This window comes from Eurypyga helias, unplaced genomic scaffold (assembly GCF_000690775.1).
Source record: "Eurypyga helias isolate BGI_N326 unplaced genomic scaffold, ASM69077v1 scaffold7622, whole genome shotgun sequence".
Taxonomy (NCBI): Eukaryota; Metazoa; Chordata; class Aves; order Eurypygiformes; family Eurypygidae; genus Eurypyga; species Eurypyga helias.
In genome coordinates, this window is record NW_010235219.1 from 16,039 (window position 1) to 33,695 (window position 17,657).

Consider the following 17,657-nt stretch of genomic DNA (forward strand, 5'->3'; position numbering starts at 1 on the left):
GAGCCTGAGAGTTTCTCTCTCTGCCTTAGTTCCCCTTTCCAGGAGAATGACTGTGTGTCTATGCTCGGGGTCCCAAAAGCTAATAATCTTGTGAAAACATCAGTTAGCCTGTGAATAAACTGCTATGTCCACGTCATTCTGGAAGTGTCTCTTACAGCTAATTTTTAGGACAGTCTCTTCCAAATCCTGTTTTTGCATTTCAGAAACAGATGCAGTCTGATCCACACAAGCTGGACTTCGGGCTGAAACCTGAATTTCTGAGCAGGCCACCGGGCCCCAGCCTTTTTGGAGCCATCCACCACCCCCACGACCTGGCCCGGCCCTCGACACTCTTCTCCACAGCCAGTGAGTGCTGAGAAGCATAATCTTCTTGTGGCATCCTCAGTAAAATCCTAAACCTTGCCATGTTAGAAGGAAATTTCCCATATGCTTTGGCTTATGAACTCTCTGCAAGTCATGCCAGGGGCTATTAGTCTGTTTTCTGAATATTAAAAATTATTATAGTGGTAAATATTAAAAATGATAAATAAAATAAAAAATGGCAGCTATTAAGAAAGCCCAGCCTGCTGAAATAGGTAATAAATGGAGGAACATTTCTTCATACAGTGATGTCCAATGCATCCTGGAGGTGACAGGTTGGAAATATGCTGTATTTTACATGGTTTTTTTCTCCTGTACTGAAACATTCCCTCTCCCCCACCCCTTATACTCTAACTGGGAATTTCTGCTAAGAAAAACAGCTGGTATTTGCATAGGATCCTGACCTGAGAGCCCCCCGTGCAGCATACAGCAACCTCTGCTCACGTGAACTGACATTTAAGAAATGATAGTCAAGCCCAGAGCACGGTTAGTCCCTTTCCGAGCTTTTGCTAGGAATTCACCCCTTTTGCTTTGTTTTGGCAGGTGGGGGTCATCCAGCTGGCACCCCTTTCGGCCCACCACCTCACCACAGCAACTTTCTCAACCCAGCCGCTCACTTAGGTACGTTCTCTCTGCAACAGGTTTTGAAATGCTTCTGAAAACAGTCGGGATGCTGGAGGAGCGGAGTGACAGGGCTGGTCACTGTACTCGTGGTTATAACCTGTCAGAAAAAAAGCCTCAGGTTAAGGCATCGGTTTGTAGAGGTGTTTGTCCTAACGCCGACTTAGATGTCTGCTTTTCCATAGAAGTGAGTGGGAAATCGATCCTTAAAATCTTGTGGTCTGGCCTCAAATGTGTCTCTTAGTGAAAATTAGTGAATACACATTTAAAAATGGAACCACCCATTTCCCTCCTCCCTTCCTGATGTTGTGATAAGGTGGTCTGCTGCCTACGGAGCATCAGAGATCAGGGCTCTGAACTGGCACTTTATTTTGCATAGGGAAGGATTTGGGAGGGTCACCAAAGGGTACAGCAGAGTCACGATGTAGGTTTATCATTCTACGTTTAGCTGCCTATGGACAGTGCTGGGTAGGGTCTGCCGTTTCTCTGTGCTGGTGCTTAGCAGCAGGAGTGACATCAGAGTCATTGCACATCTCCAGAGTGACGCGAGGGGAGAATTCCCTTCATGCTCTGTTAGCTACCAAAAAAATTACTCCAATATTTTTCAGTCCCTACTAGTTTTTTGGTATGGTGTTAGCAATAAATATCAAGAGCATTACAAAATGTTCAGGTCAGCCTGACATATCAATGTAATAGGACATTTTATTTATATCCTGGGTATGGTTCAGGAGACATGGCCTGGAGGTGTTTTGGAGCACAGTTGCCAGAGTTAATAATAGTCTTTCTAGCCAGGGACATTTCCTGAGACAGACCATGGAGCTCAACTGGAAAGGAATAAAAGGAAATAAGCATGGAGAAGTTGGCAGGTTCCTAATGAAGTAGCTGCTTATGCAGAAGCACAGGCCTCAACACTGTATATTTTAACATCTTGTTTTTCTTTGAAGAGGAAATTTTTCTAGTAAGACGACCCCATGCATACTGTCATTGGGGTTTTATGTCTCCCAGTCACTGCTGTGCTGTGGGAGGATGATGTTCCACTGCTGCTGGGCACAGACTGAGCTTTCGTGCAGACATAATGGAGTTGGGTAATGTGCTAACGCTTTCTCGTAATTACCAACATGCCAGTGAGCTGCCCCTGTTTTCGTTGGTTTGCAGAGCCTTTCAATCGACCGGCCTCCTTCAGCGGTCTCACTGCAGTGGGTAGTAATGCCTTCGGGGGACTCGGGAACCCGACAGTTAGTGAGTAACCTCTTTGTTTATGAATTCCTGTTTGCTGTGTAATTTGGGATATTGATGATGACTATTTGCTGTCTTTTTTATCAGTTGCTTAGACCACATACCACTAAGAGATGGGAATTTGAAAAGAGACGTTTTTCTTCTAAATAACAGCATTTATTAGTCATCAGTAAATTATTTTGTATTAGTTACTTAATAGTGCGGGTTCAACATCGTGCTAAATGTCACCATTGCATTGTTCAGTTAAAAAGAACCACTACAGAACCTGTGAATCTAAGGAGATTGTGAAATTTCCCATGGTTTTGTTGCATGTTTGAAAGAGCTGATGTGTGCAGCATCCCTAGCTGTGGATGGGAACTTTTTTTTTCGCTTTCTCACCAGTAATCCAGGACATGTGCCTGGAAAAGATCACTAACCTGCATTTATTTGTCCAGGATCACCAACATTTCTCTCAATTTGGCCAGTCACAAAAGATCATCCTTTTAAAAATCACTCTCTTTCTCCATACTTCAAATCTGGCATGATTTCAGTCACATGTTATTTTACTTTGGTTCAGGATCAAATGCAACAAGTCCCATTATTTATAGTCTGTATAATGGTCATCTCCCGATGTCTCCAAAATATTTGGAATGAGGATCATTGTCATTTTTATCTTAATATTCATCCCTTGTCGATTTTATCCACAGCATTTCCCTTTCCAATTAAAAGAGCTGTCAGATGCCTGCCCGTTTTTAGGAATGAGACCCTCTAATGAATCTCTGTTAATTTCCTTTCCTTTTCCAGCTCCCAATAATATGTATTCATTTTAACTCTGAGTGCTGTAAAAGTTTTTTTGGTAAGTACCTTCACTAGAGCATACCTTTTTCTTAAACCTTTTTGTTTTCCACTTCACCATTTCAGCACCCAACTCAATGTTCGGCCACAAGGATGGCCCCAGTATGCAGAGCTTTAGCAACCCTCACGAGCCCTGGAACCGACTGCACCGAACTCCTCCTTCGTTCCCGACCCCTCCGCCCTGGCTGAAGCCAGGAGAGCTGGAGCGCAGTTCATCTGCTGCAGCTCATGACAGAGATAGAGATGTAGATAAACGAGACTCATCTGTTAGTAAAGATGACAAAGAAAGGTACGAAAGAACACTTCCAAGAATTGTCTAGTTCAAAGCTTGGGGCTCTGTTCCGCTTTTAACCCTTCCCAGCCTGGCACATTGTGAAACCAGAGCTTCAGTAGAGGGATACCTGGAGAGCTGACACCAGTGCTGCCTGCGATGCGAGGCACTACGGAAGGGGCAGGTTTCTCACTCGGGTGTTTCCTACTGCATCTGTTTCTCTTCTCACCTGCACCACGCTTCAGCAGAAGGAGCTTTGCTGGAGCAGAGTTCGGGCAGTGTCAAGTGAGAATAGAATCAGACCCACACACTCTGTTACCTTGCGGGTCACATCGTTGTAGGTCTTTTGAAGATTTAAGGTGTAGATAGGTGCCTGACAGGATGAAAAAAAGGGGTTATAAAGTCCATCAGACGCATATCTGCACCTTTGAATACTGAAATAACCTTGGAAATCAGACCTTGTCTGCAAAACAAATAACCCCACCTCCCTCTTCAAAAATTAACTGACTAGAGGGACCACCGATAAAGTTATAAAATTATATAACACAGGAAGTGTGTCATGTTCCGAGACCACAGTAAGTTTCAGTGCATGCAGTTCATTAAATCAACCTTAATTCCCCTCAGAAAAGTCACACACACGTGCACTGCTGCTCCACACCTGCAAGCACAGTTTTTATTCCGTGCTTTACATGGACTTGCACGCTGACATGTCCAGGCTGGGAAGGGTTAATGAAAAGTAAAACCTGGTCATATTTTTTTTTGTCAGGACTGTTCCCATTATACAGTTAACTCAGTAACAATTCCTCTTAACATTTAAGTACCAAATTATAAGAATTTGCCATTCAGCAAGTGTCATGCCTTCTTTGAAAAATGTAGAGAGGCTGATTTCAGCTTTTTCAGTTGTGGCTTAATGGCTTTCTTGTTAACTTTGCACATTACTTTACTACATAATGGCTATTTGTTTCTAATTTTTTAGCATAAAAGAATATTTAGGAGATGTGCTTTTCTGACTTCTCTGTCACTAACCCAAATATACGCATTAGTAGCCTTTTCTAATAGAAGTTATGCTAACACATTAGATATTCTAAAAATACATTTAAGAGCTTTTCTTTGTTACTGTAAAATGTGAAGACCAAGCCAAACTACAGATCTTTTCACCTACATTTTCCATTTGGAATATTTTCTGTTTGGTAGCATAGCTTCATTATTTTCATGTCTGATGTTAATGCTTCAAAATAAATTGCTGTTACAAATTGGGGATTCTGTCCTGCAAAATGCTTACACATGTGAGTAACTTTACTGGCTTGAATGGCAAAGCATTGTAGTTATTTATGACATGGGTGGTCTTTAGAATTAGGATTACGTGATTATTTCAGCTGCTGTTTGGTTGTTTTTTTGTGAAGTGTTACTGCTGGAGAAAATCCCTTCCAGAAATGCATTCCTTGCAAGCTGCTTTGGCATTGCCTGAACTCCCTGTCATAGCTCTGAACATACTTATTTTCAGTAATTTGAGAGTTGAAAAGTAAGCGTCATTCATACTTCATACTTCTGCACAGTTATGGCAGCCAGTTTAGCACAGTAACGTCACTGCCGATCTAGCGTTGCTGTGCATCCATCTGTATGGTTTTGAAGAGTTCTACTTTGCAGCACACTCACACTGTGGCTTGTAAGAGAAGATGCCGAGAATCCCTTCCTGGGGACGTGCTCCCTGTGTAGCTCAGGTCTGGGGTAGTTTGTGACCCTCTCACACTGACTCATTTATCTTCAGTGGCCCCCAGCAGGGTGAGGGTGTAGTCCTGCTTTCTAATTGAGGCACCAATCTCTGTGACCTAGTTTAAGCTAATTTGCCCAAACAGGAAGAACTAGGAGTCATGCCCAGAGATATGATTTAATCTCAGAATCATCCTGTCATCAAGAGTCTAACTTTACCAGCCCCCAGAATGGGCCACCTAGCCAAAAGCATTCATCTGGGCGACTTCCGTTATCAGAGGAAAGGTACCTCAGAGGTACCTCTTAGCCTGGCTCTTCCCCATCTAAGAACGGTGTCAGAGTGGGGTGCAATGACTCTCTGGCCTCTCTGCTTGGATAAGTGGTACAGCCAGTGTACCACAGCCCCTGCCAGATAGACTGCGATAAGGTAAATCCCTCCAGATAGTTTGGATAATATGGAACTACAGTCCGTGAACCTTTCCTAGGTGCAGAGCTGGCTGGGGAGTTACGCCGCCGTGCCCTGATATGGTGCCCACTTTATCCTGGAACATCGTTTACAGTTGTGGGGCTTTTTTTGTTTTAAGGACTCCATTACTCCTGCCCTGTGTTAGGAAAAAAACAGTGAAATTCACTGTTGTTAAAAATAGTTTTGTTCCTTGTCAGTGGTATTTTGTTTAAAAGGTGTCACTGAGCAAGTGCATCCTCAGCATGACATTTAAGTGCGTGTAATCCTAGAGCATTAAAAAAACCCCAAACCACCCACAGGAATCTGTTGACCTTTTTAGCAACGTAAATGAGGCAGAGTACTCAGCGTAAGACACTCGGTATCTTCAGTGCAGCACACAGCCTCAAAACACATCTTACTTAGTAATCAGTTAGTTGAGACCATGATCTTAAGTTTCTTTGTGGAGACAGAGGCTTAGAGCTGTTCCCATATTACTAAACTATGGAGTCCTTGACATATCTGAGGATAAAAAATTACTCCCTCTCTGACCACTGAACTACATGTAGTTCATTTCAGTGAGCTGTATAATCAATAACCTCTTGAGATAATACCATCACTGTAACTAAGGTGAAATCGGCCAAGGAATAAGTTATTTTGGTTGCACATATATTTTTCTTTAGTTACTAAAAATGCCTATTAATTTCTCTAAATTTTATGCGTAGTTTAAAAATTGCTAAATACAAAATTGATTAAATATCAGCAAAAGAACTCAGTGGGCTCTCGTGGTGAAATAAAACAAGTGAGGGTGCCCTCCGACCTCGTCCCATGAGCAAAATAAAAGAAAGACTAGGCAGGGTCCACAAGGCAGTGCTTTCCCAGCAAAGTAAGAGAATCGAGTCTGCGTGCTGAGAAGCCTTCCTTGGAGTGCCTTGACTGGGTCTCACTGTGTCCAAATCTGGAAGCTGTTAAATCAGATGCTCAACTTTTGATGGGAAGCAAGAGGGAAATTAGATCCAGGACACAATTTCCAAACTGTTCGGGGCACCGTCAGGCAAAGCAGAACCTGATACCAAGGAGTCTGTGCAAACTAGGCAGTTCTGGTACCAAATGCTCCAGCTTACAAATGTTTTATAACAGTCACATTCTGGACTCTCTGAGGAATCTCAGACGTGGCCCTACAGTGACAGTTTCACCAATACGGTCTAGACACAGAAAAGACGCATCGTGTGAGGTTATAATAACGTTGCCTTTTGAAAGATATTTTTTCTGCAGTTGGTGAAGTTTCACCATCCAAAAGTACCTACAAGTAGAAAACCTAGGCTAGGCAGTTCAGCTCAGCAAAAACATAGGTTGCAGAAATGGTGTAGGTGAAGAAGCAAGGGTCCACTTGAGAGTTGCTCTCCGGATTGCCCTTGAGCCAGCCAGCATTGCTCATCTTGTCCAGAGTGTCAGCCTGCTGTCCTCATCCGAGCGTGTGCAGGTTACACGCTGCTAAGCAGAGACTGCAGCACCCAAAGAGAAACATGTAGGTGGGCGCTGGTTGGGACTTCAGGGAGCCTCACCGCTGTCAGAGCCTCACTTCTGTCTCTAACAGCACAGAGTACACCACACCACGTGCGGCAGAAAACTGCCTTGTCCAATACTGAATATCTGGAGCTTTATGGAAAGACTCCAACTCGGAGATCAATTGAAATTAGTGAGTGGTTAAACTCATTGGAACGGATGATTTACCTTTTGGTAAATTAGATTTACCTTATGAATTTGATTCATTTTACATAGGAAAGCTTTTCCACTTAGTGTTGCCCTTAACAACTCCTTGTCAACACTGCTTCCAGGAGACAGTTGGTGCAGGATCCATTCACATAGTTAGGCTATTGTCCACTGCCAGACAATTATTCTCTCATCTTCGTTGCAACATAAATAGGTTTGAAAGACGGAATGAATTCACAGTATTTTGAGACTTCCTGGCACTGTCAGGGAGATGCATTGGCCCTGGCCCTGCTCTGCTTGCTCTACCCTAGAAATGGGAACGGGTTGGTAACCTGAAGAGCAGCTGATTCCAGATGAGAGCTAGCCTGAACGGTGGCCGTATGGTGTAGAAGCTCTCTGCTGAGAAGTCAACGCGTAATCTGTGCGTGATGGCCGCCTCCGTTCGAACACCTGCACTGCGGCTCGTTGCACACTTGGAGTAGTGCCTGCCTCTTCAGAGGGGTGGATTGTCTCCGTCAGTACTGGGGCCTTCAGAGGTTGTTGTTTTCAGTTTTAAGAAGGAAATTGAATTGTGAGATGTAAATGGAAAAGCTAGAAGATTGAAGAGAATTTAGATAAGAAATTAATAACGTACATAGGTCTCAAAATTTTCTTACAAGTCAGTTGTCATCTCTTTTCCCAAATGTATTCTTAATAGAAGAGAGCGGGTAAAGCACTATTATCCATGTAATTTGGATTTAACTGCCTCACTTCTTTTGGATTAAATTAGTATGTTTGTATTTTTCTCTCCTGTCTTTGCAAACACTTAAGCTCATTGTCGTAGAAGTGTGTGTGCTACAGCTAGATTCCCCAGGAGCCTTCTGTGGACTTCAGTGTTTGAAATCTCAGTCAGAGGCTTCACAAAGCAGCTTCGGGCATCATCTTCTCCTGGGTCAAGAAGGCGAGGAGGGTAGACCTAGTTAAGAGCTGGGATGTTCTTCTGGTGTTTTGGGCGTGCAAAAGGAACAGTGTGTTTAATGGTGCATGTTACTAGCGTTCTGCAAAGCAACGAGTATGAAGTAGGCACCGTAGACGTCTTGGTTTATTTGCAGTTTCTCATGCCTGCGTTTTTACACTTCTCTTTCTTCTAGGGAGAGCATTGAGAAAAGACACTCCAGCCATCCTTCGCCAGCACCTATCCATCCAGTAAACTCCCTCGGACATAATCGCAGCTCAAGTGAGCAGATCAGGAGCCATCTAAATCCCGAGGTTCGAGAAAAAGAGAAACCCAAAGAACGAGAGAGGGATCACTCCGAATCTCGGAAGGAGATTAATGTTGAAGAGCACAAGGTGAAGGACAACTATATTTCGGAGAAAGAAGGCCTGAGCCATGAAAGCCGAGTGGTGGAAGAGTCTAAGCAAATGCCCAGGGTTCCTTCACCCTATGCTAGGCCCCCTGTTGTGGAGAGCACCAGGCCTAATAGTACTTCAAACCGCGAGGCTGAGAGGAAGAACGAGCCGTCATACGATAACGCGAAGAAAAGCAATGAAGTCAAGGTGAAGGAGGAGCGAAAGGAAGACCATGATGTTCAACCTGAGGGACCTCAGAGTCATAGGTCATCTGATCAGCCACCACCTATATCTACATCCAACGTCCATCCAAGCCCTTTAGTGTCTATGCCCATGACTGTAGGTGTAACTGGTATACATCACATGAACAGCATCAGTGGCCTGGACAGGACTCGCATGATGACCCCTTTTATGGGAATTAGCCCAATTCCTGGTGGAGAACGTTTTCCCTATCCTTCTTTCCACTGGGATCCAATGAGAGATCCCTTAAGAGATCCGTACAGAGAGCTAGATATTCATCGGAGAGACCCCCTGGGCAGAGACTTTCTGCTAAGAAATGACCCCCTTCATCGTCTTTCTACGCCAAGATTATATGAAGCAGACAGGTCATTCAGGGATCGGGAACCTCACGACTACAATCACCACCATCATCACCACCACCCTCTCTCTGTTGACCCTCGACGTGAGCATGAGAGGGGCAACCACTTGGATGATAGGGAGCGGTTGCACATGCTCAGAGAGGACTATGAACATGCACGCCTGCACTCAGTTCACCCTGCCGCCTTGGATGGGCACCTGCCTCACCCAAGCCTAATCACACCAGGACTTCCTAGCATGCACTACCCCAGAGTCAGTCCCCCGACGGGACACCAGAACGGCATCCTCAATAAAACTCCCCCCACAGCAGCTCTCAGTGCCCCTCCACCTCTTATTTCCACTCTGGGACCGCGGCCTGGGTCTCCCAGAAGGACTACTCCTCTGTCAGCAGAGATGAGAGAGAGGCCTCCCTCTCACACCCTCAAGGACATTGAAGCTCGATAAGCAGAGTGAGACTAACTAAACACCAGAGAAAGAGGGACAGAATGTTGTAAATGAACATAATATAAAGACCTTCTTACTAGTCATTGATACAGACTGGGCATGTGACCCACTGTACAATATGTATAGACCTGAGTGCAAAGATTTTGAAATGGTTTTTTTTGTATATTATATGTTGAATTTTTCCAGATCTTTTAGCCAAGTCCATATGTTCCTCGTGTCTCCTACTCTATTTTATTTCTAGTTTAAAAATTTCAAAATTTGAACTGAAGAACAAGACATTGACCTGAACGATTTGACTAGAAACAAACCACCACCGGTGTCAACCCTACAAAGCTCTTTCAGACCAGAAGTGAAGACAATTGTAGATATTTATGTAAAAAGATTGCTTCATGGGTTAATGGTTCATATATGCAAAAAGGGTAAGATGAAAGCTTTACTTTGTACAAATGTAAATAGATAAAATTAAGTAACATAATACATTAATACTTCTTAAACTGTGCTATTTGCAAACTTAATATTGATCAACACAGTCTGCTTATGCTGTGTTACATATATTGTTATAGACAGCTAAACCCCTTCAACTATGCAATGAATTTGAGGCTTTTCACAAAAGCCTTTATAACTCAAAGGAGCCTTTTCAACACACAACATAATTAAAGTCATATTTTCCCTGAACAAGTTCATCTGTAGTACAAATCTATTGCTTGTTTTGATGAAGAAACAGCCCATTAGAAGTGTAGTCTTCTGTCTGAACCCCTGCATCAAGACGCTGACGTTACTGTAGCTCATGTATTCCTTAGAATGCGTCAGGGTTAGCAGTCTGTAATCACTGATACTGTAGTCATGACAGATTGGGTTTCAGTCACGTTAATCTGGGTTGAACAGTAATAATCAAATGCTGGATGTTTTCCAGAACTTTTGGCACTTAACATGTCTTTTTTTTTTTTTTTTTTTTGGAAGAACATCTGCTTATAACCATTCATGTCTGTCTTTATTGCCAGTGTGTCATTTATCTGTACACACTTTTTTTGTGTGTGTGTTAAGTAATTTTTAGCTACATTGAAACAAATCCTACAGGAAAGGTAATACTTTTCTAAATGATGGATATGTTTTCGCTGTGGATCAGTAGTTTAATTAATGAACTCCAATGCAGATTTCATAATGCAATTTATTGTATTTCAGTTGGTAATAAAGTCTGTGAATAGTTAACAGGCCAGCCTTGTTGTTCCCTAATCATAGAAGACATGAAATAACATGAAGAACACGGTCCTTTTTAAAAATATGCATCAATCTTCTGAGATCTGTCTTTTCATAACACACTTTTTTATAATGCGTTAAGTTTCTTGTCTAAGTATTTGGAGAGAATATGACTTTATCAGAGAGAATTCAATATCTTGTCTACTGGACTGTAAAATATATGTATGAAATAAAATTAGTTCCATTGGTCTTCTAGTGTATTAAAGTGCTATCTGAAGTTGTTATCCTGTTTTGGCAAAAAAAAAAAAAAAACCAAGAAAAAAATTAACTACAGACAGTTGTTTCTAATGATCAGAGATCTATTTTAGTAGTCAACTGAAGGTTTAGTTGTGAGCTTCAGATTTTGTGAACTCCAGATGTTGTGCAGTGGTTTTTTTTAAGAACAAAAGGAAAAATACAAAAAAAACCCAACCCTGAAGAATATGTACACTGGAACCGTAGTGGTAGCTTTCAGTATTGTAAAGAGATTGTTATATACAAACCTTTTTGCTGTTTATCCTGTATGTAATAAAGTCCTTTCTAGATCCTATGTGAACAGAAAAGTGAAGCGGCTCTCAATCTTCAGCATGTTTCCTCATCAGCGAAGACTTGTGTAATGTAAATTGTGCCATGTTATTAAAAAATGTGAACTAAACTGCTAGGTGCTTCTTTGTGTGGAGTACCCCATCGTTGCTATGGGGAAGGAATACTTTCTCCCGAGAGTGCGTTTTTGTTCAGAAGAAATAGCTATTAATAATGTAAAGGAAATGGCGAGCTTTTGTAAGCCATCTTGTTAAAATTATTAATCAGGAAAAAAGGAACAAAAAAAGACCAGATCCCTGGCTTGTCCAGATTCTTTAAAATACAGCAAACCCTACTTAGATTAGCTTTTAGTTAACTGACCGGTTGGTCTTTTGAGGAAGTCCCATACCAAAGTACATGGCTGTATGCAAACCCTTCTGCGAATCTGGGCAGTTCCACACAAGCCAGTGGCACTTCACCAGTTCTCATTGGCTGAAGATAATGCCCATCCGTTACTGTGAACAATGTTTGTTTGGGCTATTTTACAAGCTTATTGCAAGTGCTTCAAAACTTTCCTCCAAGTTACTTTGGCAGAGGTGACTTGTGATACTGAAATTTGCTTTCATGAGCAAGACATAGGAAATACTTCTTCTCTCTCAATAATTGCCCATTGTTCTGGTAAGCAATTAATTGTATACAGCCATGTATTCAAGTTTGGGTTTCTTTCTCTTTTCAGCCCTGTAGCACTTCTGTCTGTATTGTGCTCTTTCTCCTGTGTAAATCTGATGACATTTCCCTGAATTTCAACCATGTAACTAAGGGAAAAGAATAGCCCTATGTCTTTTAAAATCCAGTTTTGTGTAAATGGTGCAGGATGTACAATAGCAGCATAATGTGCAAAAAGAGCTTTTTTGTCTTTGCGAGGAACCTCTGTATTTGTTTTCTGGATGCACATCATTAGAAAACCTTCCAAGATTCTGAAGGAAGCCAGTTATAGATGGCGGTAGAAGGATGAAAGCTGTTGGAGCAAGCTTGCACAGATGCAGGGTGAGGGGCCCCAGGAGAGTGAGTCTAATGAGAGCACCATCTTCCAGGCTCAACTCTGAGCATTGTAATACAGGTCCTAACAGCTTTGTCGGTGTCTTCAGGGGGAAGAAATGTGGTATCCGACTGTACAGACGTCCTCCCAGGTGCTGAGCATATTCCTGCTAATGGTCCTTAATTCCCAATCGAGCTAATGAACCCTCACTCCCACAGTCCCAGAAAGCATTGAGGCATTTCACTCCCTTTGAGGTCAATACAGTTTAAGTGGCTATATGCTTTTGAAGAACCAGGTGTCAGGTCTTCCAAGACTGGTGATGCTCGGAGGAATATGCATGAGAGGTATAGTGAGTCGTGAGACAAGATTTTTAATGCTTTTAAACTTTTTCAGAAGCATTCATTGCTTTTTAAAAGGTTGATGTAGGGACGTTAGCTTGCAGGTATAGACAGTGTAATCTTTTTAGCAGGATTTTCCATTCAAGACATCTGCCTTAAATTTTTTATTTTTGAATCACTAGTATTTTAAGAAATGAAGTTTGTTTAAAGACCACGGAAAAATACCACCTGTCGGAAGGAAACGAGTCACGGGGGTATTATCCTGTAGAGTGTGAGAGGTTTGGATCACAGAAACCCTGAGCTACTGTGCTTAAAACACACAGGACCTATGCGTTATGCTTTAAGGCTCCCACCTCCCCGCACTCCTGACTCGTTTCCTACTTGGCAGCTTCCTGTCACCCGCTGCGATGCCCACTAAAGCAGTGTTACAGGAAATGATTCTTTGAAAGCAGTAGTAGCACTAGTTCCCTGATAGAATGTTCATTTTATGCTGTGCTTTGTCCCTTCTTTTTTTAAATTCCCATATTGTCATCTTTGTTTTTCCTTACTAAATAGCTAGCTCTAACCTGCTTTTCTGCTATTCGTACCTTACTGATAACTCTTGCCTTTTTGCCCGTCATGTTCTTCGTGACTTAAGATAGCTGAACCTGTTCTAGGCAGCAATAAACGCTGCAGGCCAATTTTCCCAGGAGCCATAGACACTGTATATTTTTGTTCATTTTTACCTTTGCCTGTATGAGCTTATGAAAATTTGCAGTCCTTATTAGCCTGGAAGATAGACAAATGGAGGTTGGGGAGGAATTTACTGAAAGTATATTCATTTGCTGTGGCTGTGCCTTGTTAAGTAAATATTTATCATGATTCTTGATAATTTGAACTCTTAACTACTGCTTCACACATGCAGGTGACCTCTGCTGAAAACCACCTGGGGCACTGGAACAAGGTAACAGACCTTTGGTTATGTCCCATTGACAGAGGAGCTACTTGACTTACTGCTTTTGTTTCTGGCAAGAAAGAAGAGCCAGCTGTGGTTCTAACAATGACCAAAGACTCAAATGGTACAGGGTTTTGTTACTCCCACGGTGACTCAGTTAAGTCTCACCTGGATAAACCAACCTGGTTCTTTGGACTCCAGCTGCCGTCTTTGGAGGCATACTCATCTGTAGCTTCAGAAGGCGATTTGGAGCAGGATTCCACTGTAAATGGTCTGAATTGCCTTTTGAAGGTGACTTCCTTAACTCCAGATGGAGACTAGCCTCTAACATAGCTGCTTCAGAGAATTACGTGCAAATGAGTGGTGGGACTACTCCTCTCTTGCTGATGTTACAGTCTCATCAGATCTTCCTCCCTTTCTTTGCACTGTAAAGTACCAATCCTAACCATCCTTCATGTGAAGCTCCTTGGGACACAGTCTATCTCTTACTGTGATTGCACTGTGCTTGGTACCCTGAGTGGGGCATTTCTCGATGCTCCTATAATACAAAAACCCCTTTGATAGTACTGGAGCTCAGAATGAAAGCTGAAGGCCTCAGTGAATTAGCCATCGTAGCCACTATAAAAGACTCCAGATTTTTGCTAGCCAAGAAGCAGCAAAGCTGCAGGTGAGAGCAGACTGTTCTCCCTGTGCCCTGTCTCTATCTGGAGTGGCTTAGACTGCTGTGGCCATGGGCAAGGTGGAAGTTCCCAGCTGGCAATGCCTCCAAGTGGCATTGGCAGGCAGTTTCCACACAGTCCCCTTCTGCCAGATGTGTGGTTTGGGGGACACACACCCCCTTCTTTTTCCACAGGTATGTGCAACTAAAATCATTGTAGCACAAAGACGTTTCCTGGTCATAAAGAATACCCCCCTCCTCATTTGAGCACTCTTCGCATGTAGAAACACGTGTTCATATACAGCAAATGCAAACATCATCACAGGGATGAAGCTCTCTACAGCATGGAGTGGAGTACGAAAACACGACGGCACCCTACAATCTCGCACATCCTTTTTGCTGCTTTCTGCTGAGGCCTTTCCTGGAGATTGCAATCCTTGCATTTCGAGTTTCCTCTGCTGGTCTGGTAATACAGACTTCAGTGTACTTCGTCCCCATTTTACAAATGGGAGCAGTGCAGCTGGGAACACAAAACTCAGTCACCAGGTTAATACCAGCCACCTACTCTCCCAGGAGTCACCCAGGGGAAGTAGGTCACTGCCTTAGCCACCACAAGAATAAAAAAAACTCTGAATGAGGTAAATTGCAGATTCAGCAATGGTAAGAGATGAGGAATTTTTGGGTTGCTGTTTTGTCTTTGGAAAGCACTTCTAACCCTAATCCATGTTAACTTCCTGGGGTCCTAGATTTGGTAAAATCATCTCCATGAAGGAAAGGGTTTACTTATTTATTGACAATTCAAGGAGCTCAAGTATTGACCCAAGTTGATATGGCCTGTGGTCATTCTGGTTATTGAGAGCAGTGTTGGTTATTGAGTGCTGTATTTTACCACCTACTGTGGCTTGTTTAGTCATCACTGTTGCTCAGTATTGAAACTCAGCGTAGATTTATGTTGGTATGATACATTTCTCTACTGAAAAGTTTCTTTTAAAGACAACTACAGATGCACGTATAAACTTCGTGGGATTTTCAATGGTCCCTGTTTTTGAAGGGCCTCAGTGTATTTGGGCAAACATGATGCATTTGTAGCTCATTTGATAAAAAAACCCACTCTAAAACAACCGCCATCTACTTGCCCTCCAAAGTGAAAGTTCTGTCTTGGCTAACACTAGAAGAGCCAAGTAGAGCTGGGTTTATTTCAGCCTGTTAGAAAAGGCTGTCGTTCTTCACAGACACCACAAGAGGGTAGTTAAAGAGAGACTGAAATACGTGTAGGCTGACGGGATGGCCATGCTGTTTCGTACAAGGTGAATGTAGCTGTAAATTATTTTTAGGAGAGTCTGAGCTGTGAGGAGCTCTCCTGTTCCCCTGCATAAATGACAGAAATCTCAACGGTGCTGTGGCAGGCAGTGATCATGTTGACTAAGGAGTGACCTTGCTTTATCACATTTATTAAGAAGGACTAGAAGTGACCCATACCCAGAGCATTCAGCTAGATAAAGGCAATCATATTTTGGAGAGTTAGGCTTAAATTGCATGGTGCTACAGTCTAGCAACAAAGCACGTCACTCATGTTAAGGGAATAAAAGATGCTTCTCCATAGCAGATGGTATGTATGATAGGAGTTAGTGTATGTCAGCCCCTCAAAGCATTAGCCTTTAGTGAGGACGTTAGTCTGTTTTTTTCTATTACCTGACGTTTGAAAGGATTAGCCAAGGACTAAGCAGGAGAATTGCTTCATTTAGAGATGGAGAAAAAATAAAGCCAAATTTTCTAAGGACATAAAATAGTTTATTTAAAATCACCAGAGCTGTCTGCTTCATACAGGCAGAAAACTTGGCCCTGGTTTTTCACCTTTGCCACGTTACCAGGGAGCTAATATTTCCTTGATCCTGTAAAAGTTCCCCTGACTCTCACAAGGCTCTACCTGCCTTGCGAGGCACTTCCTTGCGCAGGGCCTGAGGAGCAGGCAGCAAAGCATAGCCCCACATGGCCCCAGCTGCTTTTTGGCCAGGCTGAGGGCCAAAGTGGGCCTGGCGGAGCCTTCGTCTCCCTTCTCACAAGAAGGCCAGGCCCCACACACCCCTGCCCTCCAGACAAGCCACAGCAAGCGCCTGGAAATTGGTTTGTCCTCATGGGCACAGCCTGGTGAGGGTCCGACCAGGACCCAGGCCCCTCAGCAAGGTGGCAGCCCTGTGGTGTGAGCTCCCCGGGCATGCTGGTCTGACTGAGGAGAGCCGCAGTCTGCTTTAAGTGGAATTTTTCAGGAGTTTTCAGGAGGCCAAGCAGTGAGGTGGCTTAGCAGAAGCAAGCTGGAAGCACAGTGTGGAGATGTGGCCTGCACCTGCGTGCCCTGGGGAGGGCAGGACACAGCACCCTGGCCTGCTCTGCCACCCACACTGGGTGTATGTGTGTGCGGGTGCTTGGCCCTAAGGCAGAGCTTGCCAGGACCGATGTCCCTGATGAACATTTATCATCCACCTCGCAGCATTATCGTCGTCGTTTGTTGTTAGTGGAGTCATGCTATGATAGTCATTATGGTTTTAAATGACTCATTTTCCACTTAACTGTATTATTGTGGCTTAGAGAGCATCTGGTGCTTCGCAGCAGTAAATACATCACTGAATACTACAGCAGTGCACTAATCTGTTGCTCTGAAGAATGTATTTTGCGAAGTACAGCAGGGGTGGGCAGGTGTGCCTGTTTCCTGGCCCAGCTCACTGCTCACAGGGTGCTGGCCTGGTGCTACCGCAACACAGTGCGCTGCCACGGGCCCGAAACGTGTCTGGCTGGTGACACGCTCGCAGAAATTGATTGATCGTCTTCAGGATGACTTCATGATGCCTGCAGTTGGCAACTTTTTGTGAGAAAATGAGAGATTCTTATCAGCTGCACACAGGAGACACTGCATTGGTGCTGTGGCAACCAGACTCGTCAGGCGTCCCGGGGAACAACGCGAGTGTGCTCGGACCGGCCTGTCCGTGACTCGAAGGACCCCTCCGGACCCCTTATATATTGGTTTTATTTTCTCCTCGGCGTGAGCTCTTCTGTTCGCCGGCAGTGCCAGGACTGCGGCTGCAGAGGGCAGTGTGGGAGAGGGAAACCCAGCCAAGATGGCGGCGGCGCTGAGGCCGTGCGCGGGCGGGCACTAGAGGGAGACGCCGACCCGCCCCATCGGACTGCGGCCCGGAGCTGAGCACAGCCGTGGCCTGAGCCCCGGAGTTTGGCTTTTGGGGGCTGTGGCCGGGAGCAGAGCACAGCCGTGGCCCCGGAGTTTGGCTTTTGGGCCTGTTTGGGGTTTTTTTAACCCTCAAACGAAGCCTGCCTGCTCTTGTACCGGGCCGGAGAGAGGCGGCAGCCCGGGGCCCCTCGG

The 17,657-nt window shown here is 43.9% G+C and overlaps 1 protein-coding gene across 1 annotated transcript in view; it reads left to right on the plus strand.

Annotated features, from left to right (window-relative positions):
• AUTS2 (autism susceptibility candidate 2) overlaps nucleotides 1-9,557 on the plus strand; it is a gene marked incomplete at its 5' end in the record, with an annotated part of 25,592 nt that extends 16,035 nt beyond the window's left edge. Inside the window, 5 exons of the mRNA XM_010146664.1 lie at nucleotides 204-345; nucleotides 904-981; nucleotides 2,137-2,220; nucleotides 3,118-3,340; nucleotides 8,318-9,557. Of these exons, the coding sequence (XP_010144966.1) occupies nucleotides 204-345; nucleotides 904-981; nucleotides 2,137-2,220; nucleotides 3,118-3,340; nucleotides 8,318-9,557 (1,767 nt within the window). The remainder of the gene's footprint in view (nucleotides 1-203; nucleotides 346-903; nucleotides 982-2,136; nucleotides 2,221-3,117; nucleotides 3,341-8,317) is intronic.
• Between the last annotated feature and the right edge of the window lie 8,100 nt (nucleotides 9,558-17,657).